This window comes from Microcaecilia unicolor, chromosome 11 (genome assembly GCF_901765095.1).
Source record: "Microcaecilia unicolor chromosome 11, aMicUni1.1, whole genome shotgun sequence".
Taxonomy (NCBI): Eukaryota; Metazoa; Chordata; class Amphibia; order Gymnophiona; family Siphonopidae; genus Microcaecilia; species Microcaecilia unicolor.
The window spans coordinates 207,577,937-207,594,461 of NC_044041.1; the positions used below are offsets into that span (position 1 = coordinate 207,577,937).

Sequence of the window (16,525 nt, forward strand, 5' to 3'; positions counted from 1 at the left end):
TGGTGTGGTAACTCCTGGGCCTGGCTGGAGAGCTTGGTAACCCAGTTTGGTACGTACATTGGACTGTACACCTGAGGGGGGGATACCTGAAGGAGTCCAGGTCTTTTCCCTCGGCTCATCTGGGATGGTCTGGGGTTGAGCAGTCCCCAGGTTGGTAAGGTGGCCTAGAAGGCAGAAAAGGGCTCAGGGATTGTTTTAAATTTAAAAAAAAAAAAATCATTTTAAAGAAGGATCTGATAGTTGCTAGGAGAGAGCTCCTGGATCAGTCCTCTCCTTGAACTATCTGTGCCAGGAATGATGCATCAGGATCTGAAGTTGCCACTGCAGGGGAAATCCCTCGGCTGGGAGCAGCACAGGGTGGGGCGAGTTCCCCTACAGCAAGTAATCTCCCTGGCCAGTGATGGGGAGCCGTGATCAGTTCGGGTGTTTCTTGAACTGGGAGTGAGGATGGAGCATTTGGCACTAAGGCAGACTGCCAGGGAGTCAGGAGCTGGGGTGCTGCTTGCTGGGGTGGAAAGCAGAATTTGGGAGGGAGGAGTTGGGGGATTTTTCTCCTGAGTTAATCATGCTGTTTCAAAAACCTTTCTCCTCTGCAAGTCCCATGGCTTCACAGCTTGTATACCTGCATCTTAATTCCTTTACTCCATGTCTTTTCTCTTTTTGCTAGTATGAGCAAACAACTGAAGCAGAATTAGCCTGGGTTGCTGAGACAAAACGGAAACTGCTGGCCCTGGGTCCTATTCGACTAGAACAGGACAAGACTACAGCCCAGCTGCAGGTGCAGAAGGTGTGTTCAACTCCTCTTCTATTTTATTACTGTAGAAGAGAGGGTATTAATGGAAGCCGTCATCACTGAACTGGGACGGGGTTTATTGCAGCCAGTAATACAGAGCAGTTCCAAGAGCAAAGAGAAGTTATTGTACCACTGAAAATGACTGAGCACTTTCCAGTTAGAGAATGACACGAGGATGGGGACCCACGGTAAAAAAACCAAAACCACATTTATCATGGGTGTGGGAGCAAAACCTTTTACTGCCCTACGGTAAAAAACAAACAAACTGCAATTACTGCAGGTCTGGCATTTCCTCCTCTTTCTTCCCTCCATCCTCGCCCCACCCTGCCTGCCCCTCCAGGTCCACGGAACTCCCGCAAGGATGGATGCAGGTCCTGCGGGGTTCCAGCAGAAGTATAGTGCCAGGCCAACCTACCTATCCTTTCCTTGTGCCATGACAATTGTAATAGCACTGAAAAAAACTAATGAATATGGTTGAAGCACTGAGAGGGGAAGTAATCCACATGGGCTACTGTCAAGGTGAGTTATTTTAGTACAGGGATGAGTGGGGATGGAGGAGATTACTTGCGGGGACCAGCTAGATTCCAGTGGGGATGGGCAGGAACGGGTGAAATTTCTGTCCCTGTGCAACTCTCTGTAACAGAGGCATGATACGGTATTAACCAGCACCCTTACCTTCTTACAGGCTTTTTCTATAGATATTATTCGACACAAAGATTCCACAGATGAGCTCCTTAAGATTCAGGAAGAGATCCTTGGAACATGTGGAGAAGAGCAGAAAGCCAACCTCCAGGTAAAGCTTGACCCTAGTCCTTCTTAACTTGAGAGCAGGGATTCCCATTGTCATTACTGAGTAAGCAAGGGAGACCCAGGCGGGGAGCGAGCGGCGAAGAGGCTACTAACTGGGAGTACATCTGCAAGAACATTTTGTACATCATGCTGAGAAGGTGCTGTTAATTCACGTCCTATTTTATAAATAGTTTGTGTCAAAATTTCAGAGCCTCAGGCTGTATTTGGGTTTAGTGTTTTTGCAGTGTGGATATCCTTCCACGGGAGTTTATCCACTTTATAGGAGTGATAACTTCTCAAGGACTCAGCTCAATAGATCTCAAACGTGACTCCCATGCCCCCCCCCCCCCCCCCCCCCCAGCCATGTGACTCGGGTAGTAACAGTTCTGGATCTTTCTGCCTAAATTGGTGCAAATTGTGTGGATTGCTTTTATCCAGTGTGCTATGCTTTGTTTGGCAATGATCTTTGCTCTCATACTGAAGCTTTTTTGGTCAATATAGTCCTGCTAAAACAAACATTGAAAATTACTGGTATAAAAAATCGTTCTATGTGCTCAAGTGGCTTATAAAAGTTTCCCTTTAACGTCTTCTTGCTTGCCGAATGGAGGTGATTCTTTTTGACACTTCATCTGGGTGTCTCTGTCACATGTCAGAGAGCGGGTGCTGCGTGTGTTCCCTGCTCTTTGCTCTCACTGTCATTGTCACAGTCACATTTCATTCTTCGCTGTCTCCTTCTGTTTTCACTCAGGATAAAGTTGCATCACTTGCACAACAATATAATGCAGTGAGTCTGCTGAATTCAGAGCGTTATGCACAATTAGAGCGTGCACAGGTTCTTGTGAATCAGTTCTGGGAGACGCACGAGGAGCTGAGGCCATGGATTGAGGAAACACAAGTGACAGTTGCTCAGCTTCCTCCCCCTGCAGTAGACCATGAGCTGCTGAAACAGCAACAAGAGGAGTTAAGGGTAAGAACATGGAGCAGAAAGTGAATTAAAATACATTTGTTCTCTAAATGTGTTTGTTTTGTAGGGATATTATGTGTGAGAATTGGTTTCATCAAAATTACCTAAAATCTCCAATTACTTGCATTTTTCAGCAACTGAGAGAGTCCATTGCTGAACACAAACCTCATATAGATAAATTAATGAAGATTGGACCCCAACTGCAGGATCTGAACCCTGAGGAAGGAGAAATAGTGCAAGAAAAATATGTTACCGTAGTGTCCAAATACACCAAAATTAAAGCAGATGTGCATCAGCGGGCAATGATATTGGATGAAGCTATTACACAGGCTGCTCAGGTGGGTCTGATTGCTCCCCACGAGTACAAGCTCTGCATTTTTGACCCCCTTCCACCTCTGCACACACACTTTCTGTTCCTTGGCCACCTCCTGTCCCTGTAAGAGCACATGTATTCAACCAGAAGCTGTCTGTTCCCTTTTGATTTCTCTGCATTTTCTTACGTTTACAGTCTGTGTTCTCTGAAATCACTATTTCTAATCATTAAAACTGAGTTTGATATTTAGTAATCATTATTTCCTGACCACCTTCTCGGTATTTTATGTTTGGTTAATTATTTTGCACATACGTTCTTTGTAGATGTTTGTAAATATAAACCCTGAAGTAGGGAAAAGGATAATAAATCAATAAATCTTCCTCCTCATCCCTCCAGACCAGTCCAGTTGAGTGAGTATGTGCTCTCCTGCCAGCAGATGGAGCCTGAGAAAAACTGGTTCAATGACATCACCCTATAAGGGCCTTGTGCTGCTCTGAACCAACCAGTATTTCTCAGACTCCAGCAGATGGTAGATAATTACCTGTGCAGCCCAGTTCTCATCAGGGAGGTGGATTAGGTTTTCAGAATTTCTTTCCAATTATTGGGGTACACTGTAGGCCCATTTATTAAAAAAAAATAATGGGGCTCTGAACCTTATTTTCTGGAAGGGTCTTCACTAGCTGTACTGGTTCAGAAAGCCCAGGGGTGCAAACATTTGGTAATCTGGGTGCAGTGGTGTACTGGGAAATTTTTAACAATAGGCTCTGGGTGTAGCCAGCCCTGCAATTTTGATGGGGGGGGGGGCAATGCATTCCTCTCTCCCCCCCCCCCCCCCTGCACAGGCACACTAGGCATACCTTTGCTGGTAGGGATGCTGAGCCCCATCAGCCAAATAAATGGACTACTGCCACTCCCCAATGCTTGTTTCTGGCTCTGAGCACATGCCAGGAATTCTTGCACATACTTGTATGAGAAGTCCTGGCATGCTGCTCAGAGCCACAAACAATCATCGGAGAGCAGTAGCAGTCCATTTATTTGAATGACGGGGCTCGGTATCCCTTCCAGCAAAGGTAAAAGAGGTCAGAGATGCCATGGGTGGCCCATCTCAAAGCTGGAGATTTATCACCACTATGCTGGAGACTGAAGGCCAGTGAATGAGGTTTTTCTCTTGAGCTCCAGCCATGTCTAAAACTAGTTCTGGCAGACGCACATTCCAAAAACTGACAATAAATAAAAAATGAAATTCTTTTTTCTACCTTTATTGTCTGATCATTTTTTTTCTTATTTTGTTGATCCTAGTCTCTGGTTTCTGCTTTTCTCTTTCTTCTCTTACTGTTTTAGCAAAGTCTCCTTGTACATTTGGCACTTCCTTTCTCTTCATATCCACCATCCATCTTCTCTCCCAAGTCCAGCACCTCGTTCCCTCTCCCTTCCTTATTCCTCTCAATGAATCTCTTTTTTCCTGTCCAGCACCTCTCTTCCTTATTGCTCACCCCAGTGCAGTACCACTCACCCTCTCTGCCCTTCCTGATGCAGCACCTCTCTCCCGCCTTCCCTCCGGCTCAGTATTTGTCTCCCTCATGTTGTTGCCCACTCTCCCAATGCAGCACCTCTCTCCTTCTTTGACCCCCATCATGCAGCACCACTTTCCCTCCCTGCCTCTCTTGATGCAGCACATCTGTCTCTCCCTCCCCCCATACAGTACCCGACTGGCTACCTGTGGTCCCTTGTTGCCTCCTCCCCACTACAATGCAGTATTTGCCTGCCTCATTGCCCCACCTAAACCAGCATCTTTCTGCTTTCTCCCTCCCTGTCCTCCCTCCGCACCTGCCACGATTAATTTTATTAAGCGGTTCTGACACACATCAACAAGAGCAGGCTGCTTCAGCTGCCCCCGAGGGCTGAAGGAAGTCCCCCAGGATTGGTTGAAGCAACCTGTTCCTGCTACGTGTGCCAGCACTGCTTAAACAAAATTAATTGCTGCAGAAGACAAGGAGGTGCGGATTGGGGGGGGGGAGGGCAGAGAGAAAGATCAAAGAGGTACTGCATGGGCAGTGGCAGAAGATGCCCGAGCTACAGGAGAGGAAGTTATCACCGCCAGGAGGGGGGCCCAAGTCACCGAACCCAGATTTTGATAGCCAATTGTTGAAACAGCTTAGTAGGGTAAGGAAGACCTCCGCTTCTTTAGCCTGTATCAAAGTCTGGAGAATTTTTGAGGCCTGATGTGGCAACAGTGAGGTTGGTCCACTTCAAGCATTGGTCGGTGATGTACTGGACAAAAGTCTCGCATTAATCTCTTCAAGTACACTAGACGGCAATAGTATGTTTTAGGGGGATGGTGCAAGGTCATTCCTTGGCACTTCAACTGGACATCTCTCATTTCCTGAAAGATGTGAAGCATATAAGCCCCTGTTGAGAAGGGTGGTTCCTCCCTGGGATTTGAACCTGGTTTTATCATCCTTGCTCCATATGTTTTTGAACCTCTTAAATGGGTGGTTCCACAAGTAGGAGGATTTTGGAGTTGCAGGCTTTTTCCTGTCAGTAACCATTTCTGGTGATGTCCCAGGAGAGGGTTGTTTTACATCCTGTTCATCCTTTCTGCCAAAAACCTCCCTTCCACATTAACTAGTCCATTCTGTTTCCGGTATTTGCTGGTGAGGACGACACCACAGAAGGAAGATAAGTACATTGTCTGGATATGCAGAGAACTTTTTGGTGTTACTTAAAGTGGACTTTGTGGTGTTCAGAGGCCTGAGAAAAGGCAAAGCAGCCTCAAAAGCTACAGTAGCTAAATGAATCAAGGAGGCAGCTACTGAGTTAAAAGCACTCCTGGGTGGTATATAGTTTGATTCCTCCACAGGACATTTGCTAGCAGCCATGTGGTCATCACTATTGACTGGACATACAGTCTCATGGCCTTTGGTTGTAGAGTTTTGCCAGCTGGATTAACTGCATCCTGCCATTGTTGAGTACTTCCCACTCATCTAGACTGCTCTGGAGGGATCATAAGGAGAGAAAAATTAGTTATTATGTGCTAATTTTCTTGAGTACCTCCAGACCAGTCCAGAACCCACCTGTGTATCAGGCAACCAAAATTACACTTGTACAGAAGGGAAGTAACAGTGGTAGAATACTGAATGTTATTGAATGTTCCTGGTCCTTGAAGGTCAGCAATATTTCTAGTTTTGAATGATTTTGGTTTAGTCTTGGTTGTTTTCTTGCACCTGGGATTGTTTTCAGGGTTTTGTCCATCTTGCTTTGTCAATAGAAATACTGCCTGGTTTAGGGCTGCACAGGAGCCATATTGGGTGAGGTTATAGAACCAGTAGTTCTTAGTCGCCACCTGCTGGCAGGAGAGCACATACCCATCATCTGGACCAGTGTAGTGGATCAAAGGAAAGAAAATTAGCCAGTAAGATCTAATTTCTCCTTTATAATCAGGGGTCCTACTGGTCTCCAGTCAGCTTTGAAAGATTTGAACTGTCTGGCTACTGAGGAGTCTAGTTTCTGGAAACAGCTTGGCACTACCAAGACACTGCCTCAGTCAGGCATTTCCTCCAAAGTTAGCATCCTTGGGTTAAAGAAACCACCGAGGAAGGTAACTGAGGGTCCTAAGATGGTTTTAAAAGAACAGCAGAGGTCCCTGACTGGGATTGGGGAAGAAGATATTTCAACAAAATTACTCTACAAATAGGGCCTGTTTAATACCACTCCAACTGTTACCAGTAGTGTAGGAAAGAATCTCAATAAGTCCTTAAGGTCCTCTTCATTCACAGTGTTGAACCTAAGTACTTGCAGAAGTAGCAGCTTGTAACAGTGACAAAAGACCGCACAGGGCAGCCCTGACTGTTACATGAATTGATGGTTTCCATTGCTCCAGCTATCAGTACTGGTGGGTCTCGACAAGCAGAACCTCGTAGGGTAGAAAGCACATCTCTAAAGGCCAACTCTGCCAATGGCCATGTGAGCACTGTTCTCAAAGCTATGATGAGATTCCAGTGTCATTGATTCTCATATTTGCTCTGTATTATAGCCATGTGCTTCTTTTTTTGCTGCATGAGAAGTAGTTATACGACTAGTGACTTATTTATTTATTTATTAGGGTTTATTTACCAGCTTGTACGCTGAGGAAGCATGGAAGATTTTTACATATTCTTCTGTATGATTCAGCTATGCTATACCAAATCTACAACTGGTGACCCCTTATCGGCACCAAACATTCTTTTTCTGAGTAAAACATCAGGATTTGGATTCTTGGTCTTTAGGCAGGCAATTTTGGTGAAAGGGTTGGCTGGGAAGGGTAGCACTTTATATCAGGCGTGGTCGTTGTTTAAAAATAAGGGAACACTGCCAAAGCAGAGGACCGTGATGCACTACGTACAGGAACGCACAGCAAGGCTCGTCCATAAAGATAACAGCAGGACAATTAATTAGGAAAAGTAAAGCTTTTATTCTTCAAAAGACCCGACACAGCACTGTGATTCGGCAAACAAGCCTGCTTCAGGGGTCTGTCTGAAAATGTCACTGAAGATGTAGCCAATGATAGTCACTTGGAAAACTGTCTTGAAAAAGATGCAGTTCCAAAGGAAATGGGAGTCAATGCGAGACTCACAAATACAGCAGTACTTTGGCTTTGTACTACTTTTCCTAATTAATTTTCCTGCTGTTATCTTTACGGAAGAGCCCTGCTGGTTATACTACTCCTTCCCTGTGCATTGTTTAAAATTGCCATCATGGAAGCCCAGACCAGATGTATTCCACGTATTAGCAAAGGTGGAAAAAAGAGCAAATGACAGCCAGTGTGGTTAAAAGATGAAGTGAAAAAGGCTATTAGATCCAAAAGAGCATTCTTCAAAGAATGGGAAAAGAATCTGAATGAAGAAGCAACAAGCAGAGTCAAGCTAGATGCAAAGCACTGATAAAAAGACTAAAAGAGAATATGAAGAAAATTTGCCATGGAAACAAAACCTTACAGTAACACCTTTTTCAGGTACATCAGAAGCAGACAGCCTGTGAGAGCGTTAGATCATAAAGGAGCACTTAGGGAGGAGAAGGCAGGGACTGTCTATTCATGTTCAAGTGTACAGCGCTGCTGCGTATGTCTAGTAGCGCTATAGAAATTATAAGTAGTAGTAGAGAGTGAGTAATTCTTTACTTCAGTTTTTACAGAAGAAGACGTAAGACAAAAATCAGGACGTTATAATGTCTTTGTATCTCTCCATGGTTTGACCGCAGCTCGAATATTGTGTGCAATTCTGGTCACCGCATCTCAAAAAAGATATAGTGGAGTTAGAAAAGGTGCAGAGAAGGGACGACTTTCGAGGAAAAGCTAAAGCAGTTAGGCCTTTTCTGCTTAGAGAAAAAGACGGCTGAGGGGAGTTATGATAGAGGTCTATAAAATAATGAGTGGAATGGAACAGGTAGACGTGAATCATTTGTTTATTCTTTCCAAAAATACTAGGAGTAGGGGGCAGTCAATGAAGCTACAAAGTAGTACATTTAAAACGAATTGGAGAAAATATTTCTTCACTCAATGTGTAATTAAACTCTGGAATTCGTTGCCAGAGAATGTAGTAAAAGCAGTTAGCTTAGTGGGGTTTAAAAAAGGTTTGGGCAGCTTCCTAAAAGAAAAGTCCATAAGCCATTATTAAAATGGGGAAAATCCACTGCTTATTTCTAGGATAAGCAGCATAAAATGTATTGTTCTGGGATCATGTAACCTGGATTGGCCACTGTTGGAAACAGGATGCTGGGCTTGATGGACCTTCGCTCTGGCCCAGTATGGCCATACTTATGTACCTGTACTGGAAATGGTTTTCAAGGGTGACGATACAGAGGAACTGAAAGAAATCTCTGTCAACCTGGAAGATGTACTGAGCCAGACTGACAAGATAAAGAGTGATAAATAACCTGGACCAGATCCATACACCCCAGGGTACTGAAAGAACTCAAACATGAAATTGCTGATCTGTTGTTAGTGATCTGTAACCTGTTGTTAAAATCATCCATATACCTGAAGATTAGTGGGTGGCCAATGTAATGCTGATTGTTAAAAAAGGTTCTGGGGTGATCTGGGCAATTACAGACCGGTAAGCCTGACTTCAGTTCCGGGGAAAATAATGGAAACTATTATGAAGAATAAAATTATGGAATACGTAGACAAACATGGTTTAATGGGACAGAGTCAGCATGGGTTCAGCCAAGGGAAGTCTTGGCCTCACCAATTTGCTTCATTTCTTTGAAGGCGTAAATAAACATGTAGATAAAGGTAAGCCGGTTGATGTAGTGTATCTGGATTTTCAGAACGCTTTTGACAGAAGTTCCTCATGGGTCTCCTGAGAAAATAGGAGTCATGGGATAGGAGGCAGTGTCCTTCTATGTATTAAGAATTGGTTACTGGAACAGAGGGTAGGGTTAAATGGACATTTTTCTCAGTGTTGGAGGGTGAATAGTAGAATACCACGGGGATCTGTTCTGGGACTGGTACCGTTTAACATACTTATAAATGATCTCGAAAACGTAACCACGAGTGACGTGATTAAATCTGCAGATGATACAAAACTATTCAAAGTTGTAAAAATGCATGCGGATTGTGAAAAATTGCAGGAATACTTTAAGAAACAGGAAGACTGGGCATCCAAATGGCAGATGAAATTTAATGTGGACAAATGCAAAGTAATGGCCATTGGGAAGAATAATCCGAATCATAGTTAGCTGATGCTAGAGTCCACCTTAGGAGTCGACACTCAAGAAAAAAATATCTGAAATCTGCTCAGTGTGCGACGTCGGACAAAAAAGCAAACAGGATGCTAGAAATGATTAGGAAAGGGGTTCAAAATAAGACCAAGAATATTGTAATACATCTGTATCGCGCCATGGTGCGACCTCACCTTGAGTATTGCATTCAATTCTGGTCACCGTATCTCGAAAAAGATATAGCGGAATTAGAAAAGGTTCAAAGAAGAGCGACCAAAACTGTGACTGCTCTATATAAGGAAAGGCTAAAGAAGTTAGGGCTCTTCAGCTTGGAAAAGAGATGGGTGAGAGGGGATATGATCGAGGTCTATAAAATCCTGAGTGGTGTAGAACGGGTAAAAGTGAATTGACTTTTCACTCTTTCAAAAAGTAGAAAGACCAAGGGACGCTCAATGAAATTACATTGAGATACTTTTAAAACAGGAGGAAATATTTTTTCACACAAAGAATATTTAAGGTCTGGAACTCACTGCCGGGAGGATGTGATAATAGTAGCTAATGTATCTGGGTTTAGAAAATGTTTGGACAAGTTCCTGGAGGAAAAGTCCATAGTCCACTATTGAGATGGACATGGTGGAAGCCGCTGCTGTCCCTGGGTTTGGTAGCATGGGATGTTGCTGCTATTTGGGTTTCTGCCAGGTACTTGTGACCTGGATTGGCCACTGCTGGAAGCAGAATACTGGGCTTGATGGACCATTGGTCTGACCCAGTGGGGCTATTCCTGTGTTCTTAGATCTAACCTTTGTAACAAAACCTGGAACACTGTACAACACAAGTTTAGTTTATTGGCATTTGACGTACTGCACCTCATGCAGTAATACCAGAGCATTTTACAAGCAAAAATACAAGAGAGAAAGAGAGCTGATAGGCCAGCAATAGATCCTGCATCATTCAGTCCTAGGGCAGTGCAAACAAGCAGCAGTAGGCTGGAAAGGCCTGGGATATGAGTTTTCTCCAGGGGAAAATACACTGCCTGAAATGAATTCCTTCAAAAAGGCAGTAAATAATAAATTATAGAAAAGTTGAAACTTTCAGTTAACTTCATTGATGGTGCAGACCAAAATCCAATCCAGAGTGCTGCTTTTTTAAGGATGTAGGGATAGAAACCTGCAGATGGTCCCTCTTTGAGGTACGAGGGTGGGGGTAGCAGTAAAAGAAACCTGGAGACGGTGCCTCTGAGGTGCTGACCTCATCTTCAACCTTAGCAGTGTTGTTGACTGGGCCTGAATTGGGCCTGCAAAGACACACATTAACCCAATCATACCTGGCATGTTAGAAATAGCAGCCACAACTGCTAACTTTGGTTATTGGAAAAGTAATGGAAGCAATGCTGAAGGAAAGGATAGTGAATTTCCTGGAAGCCAATAAGTTGCAAGATCAGAGACAACATGGTTTTACCAAAGGTAAATCGTGCCAAACGAATCTCATTGACTCTTTGACTGGGTGACCAAAGAATCGAATCATGGATGTGCTATAGACGTAATCTGCATAGATTTCAGCAAAGCTTTTGACACGGTTCCCCACAGGAGGCTCTTGAATAAACTTGACAGGCTGAAGATACGACCCGACGTGGTGAACTGGATTAGGAACTGGTTGATGGACAGATGCCAGAGGGTGGTGGTTAATGGAATTCACTCGGATGAGGGAAAGGTGAGTAATGGAGTGCCTCAGGGATTGGTGCTGGGTCCGATTCTGTTCAATATATTTGTGAGTGACATTGCCAAAGGGTTAGAAGGTAAAGTTTGCCTTTTTGCGGATGATACTAAGATTTGTAACAGAGTGGACACCCAGGAGGGAGTGGAAAGCATGAAAAAGGATCTGCAGAAGCTAGAAGAATGGTCTAAGGCTTGGCACTTTAAATTCAATGCGAAGAAATGCAAAGTGATGCACTTAGGGAGTAGAAATCCTCGGGAGACGTATGTGTTAGGTGGTGAGAGTCTGATATGTACAGATGGGGAGAGGGATCTTGGGGTGATAGTATCTGAGGATCTGAAGGCGACGAAACAGTGTGACAAGGCCGTAGCTAGAAGGTTGCTAGGCTGTATAGAGAGAGGTGTGACCAGCAGAAGAAAAGAGGTTTTAATCGTTGGTGAGGCCCCAACTGGAATATTGTGTTCAGTTTTGGAGGCCGTATCTTGCTAAGGATGTAAAAAGAATTGAAGCGGTGCAAAGAAAAGCTACAAGAATGGTATGGGATTTGCATTACAAGACTTATGAGGAGAGACTTGCTGACCTGAACATGTATACCCTGGAGGAAAGGAGAAACAGGGGTGATATGATACAGACGTTCAAATATTTGAAAGTTATTAATCCGCAAACAAACCTTTTCCGTAAATGGGAAGGCAGTAGAACTAGAGGACATGAAATGAGATTGAAGGGGGCAGACTCAAGAAAAATGTCAGGAAGTATTTTTTCACGGAGAGAGTGATGGATACTTGGAATGCCCTCCCGCGGGAGGTGGTGGAGATGAAAACGGTAATGGAATTAAAAAATGCGTGGGATAAACATAAAGGAATCCTGTTCAGAAGGAATGGATCCTCAGAAGCTTAGCAGAGATTGGGTGGCAGGCGGGGCTAGTGCTGGGCAGACTTCTACGGTCTGTGACCTGAAAATGGCAGATACAAATCAAGGTCAGGTTTACACAAAAAGTAGCACATATGAATTTATCTTGTTGGGCTGACTGGATGGACCGTACAGGTCTTTCTCTGCCATCATCTACTATGTTACTATTTTCTTGGCCATGAAACAAAATCCAAATTGAGATTAGGAATTTTTTTGTTCTCAAAATTTATGGCAGTTTTCTGGCATGGGTGTTTTATGTTTGCATGTTGGCAGGTTCTCCTGGTTCATGTACACACTAACTAAGTTTTTCCTCCCTCTTTCCATCTCTTGTCCTTCACTTTGGATTGTGGTGTTGTTTGGTGACTGCACCTGTCCTTTCTTTCATCATCACATTTCACTGTTTTGCTGACCTTCACCCTACATTACAGAACATAGAGGTAAGCATTACATTTCTGTGTCAGCTTATTTCTTTCCAGACACTGGTACTTCTCATAAGTGTGTTTTATCTTTATCATATACTGTAGGTTAATAGGCATTTATAAAAAAATGCAGGTAACAAGCTGGTGTTTATGTACCTACTTTTGAAAAGCCAGAGAGCTGGTAAAAACATGAATTCCCTGGTGTAATTTTCAAGTCAAGAGTACGCACACTTTTCTGAGTGGTGAACAGGAACGTATGTGCTCAAGTTTATTCAAGCACAGCTTATAAAATCGCCCTCTTAGTGCATGAATTAACTTCTATCCGAGTTACAGGATCCATTAAATGAAGAGCCAGGAGTAGAATTTGAAAAGTCGCTTTTCTCCTTTTCTACAAATATTTGTCAGCATTTTGATTTTTACCAATCATTGCTGTTATTTTCTGGGGTTTCTAACGCATGGCTTTTAGTTCTTTTTCTTGTATTCCTTCTTCCTTTACTGCTGCTAATTTCCTGCATTGCAGATTCATGTGATTTGCTTCTGTCGTCATTTAAGCTTTGCCCCCACGTAATCCCTCTTACCATGAGGCCCCTCCCTATTCCTTGAATTCATTCGGTCTCTCTAAGGTCTCCACTTTGCTGGGGTGTATGCTTGCTCGCTCTCTTCGCTACCCTTTTCTCAGTTTCAGGTGACTTCTTACTGCAGTCGGGTTCTGATTAGTGAACTTTATTTTTTCAGTTTCATGACAAGATTGAGCCAATGCTGGAGACCCTGGAAAGCCTTGCATCCCGCTTGCACATGCCTCTGCTGATCCCAGCTGAAGTTGATAAAATAAAAGAAAGTATTGGTGAAAACAAGAATGCCCTGATAGAGCTTGAGAAACTGCTTCCGTCCTTTGAGGCCCTGAGACGTCGTGGCAAAGAGTTGATAGGCAGATCAGAGGGAGCTGACAAGGATCTGGCTGCAAAAGGTAGAATTTCTTATCCTGTAGAAATGTAAAGTCATAGACGTGATATCAGTTTAAAAACGCATGAATCTTGTATTCTGCAATACCTCTTCAGTTCAGTGCAGATAACAAAAGACTGAACACCAAGACAATACTGGAATTTACAATTATAAAACTACTCAGCAGCCATGTTTATTAAATAGAAAAGTTTTCAGCTGTTTTCTGAAAGGCAGATACACCTTTAATGATCTAATTATGGTAGGGAGTGAATTTCATAGCTAATATTGGCACTGCAGGTTCATTATTAACATTTGTTTTTCTGTCCCTATAGCCATGTCCTCCACACCTTAAAGATGCTGATCTTTTTGCACACAAGAACATTGCTTGAGTGCTTGGAAAATGCACATTGTCTGCAGATTACTGTGTTACCAAAAGATTTTATTCTTCTATTTTATCCCTCAGCAATCCAAGAAAAGTTGGATCAGATGGTGTATTTCTGGGAAGACATCAGAGCTCAGGCGAATGAGCGTGAAATGAAACTGCTCGATGTGCTGGAGCTAGCAGAGAAGTTCTGGTGTGACCTGGCTGCCCTGCTGACCACCATTAGAGACACTCAGGACATTGTCCATGACCTAGAGAGCCCAGGCATCGACCCTTCCATTATCAAGCAGCAGATAGAAGCAGCAGAGGTAAATGAGCCCTGCATTTTATGCTTGTATACTTCTGTGTTGTCTACAGAACGATATGGGATGGGATGGGCCACAGGAACCATGGAACCACCAATATTTTGCCCAACACAGCATCAGCAATTAGAGAACTTGGGAACAGAGGTGCAGATTGGTCAACCAAAAAAGATCTCCCACGGCCCTGTACATAACAATGGTGGAATTTAGACAGTTGCTTAATATTCCAGTTTGAAAGGGGTTGAATTAAAAGCACCAGCCATCAAGGTTTTAGCTGCATTTGTGAGCCTCTCATATCCATCCATAATTCAGTCTTAAAAAAAAAGAAACTAGCTAAAATGAAATGAAAATGTTGGCAATTAGCTTTTACTCTGTTTTCCTTTTTTAAATTGAATGAAAAACAGCTGAGCAGCATCCAGGCTGTAAGCTCTTAAGGCATTTAGTCAGGAAATATCAGTAAGGTCTGAGGAAATGTTTAGTGTAAAACGTTTTTGAAAGTTTCTCCGTTGTAAATGTATTTAGGGGCTGCTGTGCATTACAGCCCCATGCAGGTGGTGTGTTGGTGCATAGAAAGCTTGAATACAGCACGGATAGTGCAACAGCTAACTTTATCAAAAAAACTAAAGGTATGGTCATAAAAAAAATATGCACATCTTAATTTAGAGGAAATGTGAAAATTTAAGAATTAAAATATATTTAGACAAAAAGAAAGGAAGCTTATGTAAAAGGGAAAGCAATAGGTACATCACACTTCTAGTTTGGTATTTTGAAGAATCCAGCTAGCACATCAACTTACAAGTAAAATATGTCAACAGATCCTGACAATATAAGCAGACTTGCCTTGCAAAGAACACACAGTCTGCAGTATTTCAACTGAAGCAGAGCAATACTGTCTGAGCCATAACATTGCCACAACCCATCTTCTGGGGTGTTGAACCATCTTACTTAATGTTCAGAGTATGTAATCGGACTGAAATATGTTCAGATAAATTAGTTTTGCCGAAGGATTAAAGCACGGTGGATGTGTGCACTGAAGCTAACAACATTTGAAAATGAAAATGATGAGTGAAAAGGGCAAAGCTGGATGTTGCTCTCATTTTCCTTGCCTTGCTGCTGACATCTTCATGATTCATCTTGGACCACTGCATATATCCTCTGGTAGGAAGTAAGGGGTAAAATGTCATGTTAAACCCAATTTTTATTTGATTGTCTTACATAAGAATATAAGAATTGTCATACTGGGTACTGCGTCCAATTCTGACCAATCCAGGTCACAGGTACCTGGCCAAATTCCAAGTAGCAAGATTCCATGCTACTGACCCCAGGAATAAGCAGTGGCTTTCACCAGGTCTACCTTGACAACTGTTCCTGCACTTTTCCTCCAGGAACTTATCCAAACCTTTTTCAACTGCTTTTACCAAATCCTCCACAACAAGATCCAGAGCTCAGCTATTCACCAGTGAAAAATTATTCTCTCCTGTTTGTTTTAATATAATATTACTGTGTAGCTTCATTGTGTGTTCCCTGGTGTTTGTACTTTTTGAAAGAGTAAACAGTTGATTTGTGTTTACTACTAAACATTTCTAAAGCGCTACTAGGGTTACGCAGCGCTGTACAGCCCCTCATTACCTGTTGCACTCCACTAAAGATTTTGTAGATCTCTAGCATTGCCGTACTGGGAAAGACCGACAATCCTTCAAGCCCAGTATCCTGTTTCCAACAGTGGCCAATCCAGGTTACAAGCACCTGACAAGATCCCAGAACAGTAAAGCAGATTTTATGCTGCTTATCTCGGGAATAAGCAGTGGATTTTCCCAAGTCCATGTTAACAATGGCTTACAGACTTTTCTTTTAGGAACTTGTCCAAACCTTTTCTAAACCTTGCTAAGCTAATCACTTTTACCATATCTTCTCTGTCATCTCTTCTCCAACCTGAAGAGCCCCAGCCTCTTTAGCTTTTCTAAAAAGTGTAAGCTAGTAACTTGATCTGTTTTCATCATATTTATTTATTTATTTATTTACAGCATTTATATCCCACAATTTCCCACCCATGGGCAGGCCCAATGTGGCTTACAACAATCTACACAAACACACAGCAAGTCAGGGGTCAAACAATTTACTGCATTTATATCCCGCCTTTATTGCAAAAGTTCTCCTTTAATGATGTGATACTTAACTATGAGCAGCTTAACATCTGCAAACTTAGTTCTGCTGAAATTGTATTTGATTTATTTTTGTGAACTGCTGTGATGCTTATGGCAGGAGGCAGTCTCAATAAATCAAATCCTTAATCATTTTAGCAT

General features: G+C 42.9%; 1 protein-coding gene across 1 annotated transcript in view; it reads left to right on the forward strand.

Moving 5' to 3' along the window:
• The window catches only part of MACF1 (microtubule actin crosslinking factor 1), a 303,837-nt gene that overhangs the window by 237,036 nt on the left and 50,276 nt on the right, over nt 1–16,525 (forward strand). The window contains 7 exon segments of the mRNA XM_030220015.1: nt 668–787; nt 1,479–1,586; nt 2,331–2,549; nt 2,681–2,884; nt 12,606–12,614; nt 13,332–13,563; nt 14,002–14,228. Coding sequence (XP_030075875.1) covers nt 668–787; nt 1,479–1,586; nt 2,331–2,549; nt 2,681–2,884; nt 12,606–12,614; nt 13,332–13,563; nt 14,002–14,228 — 1,119 coding nt within the window.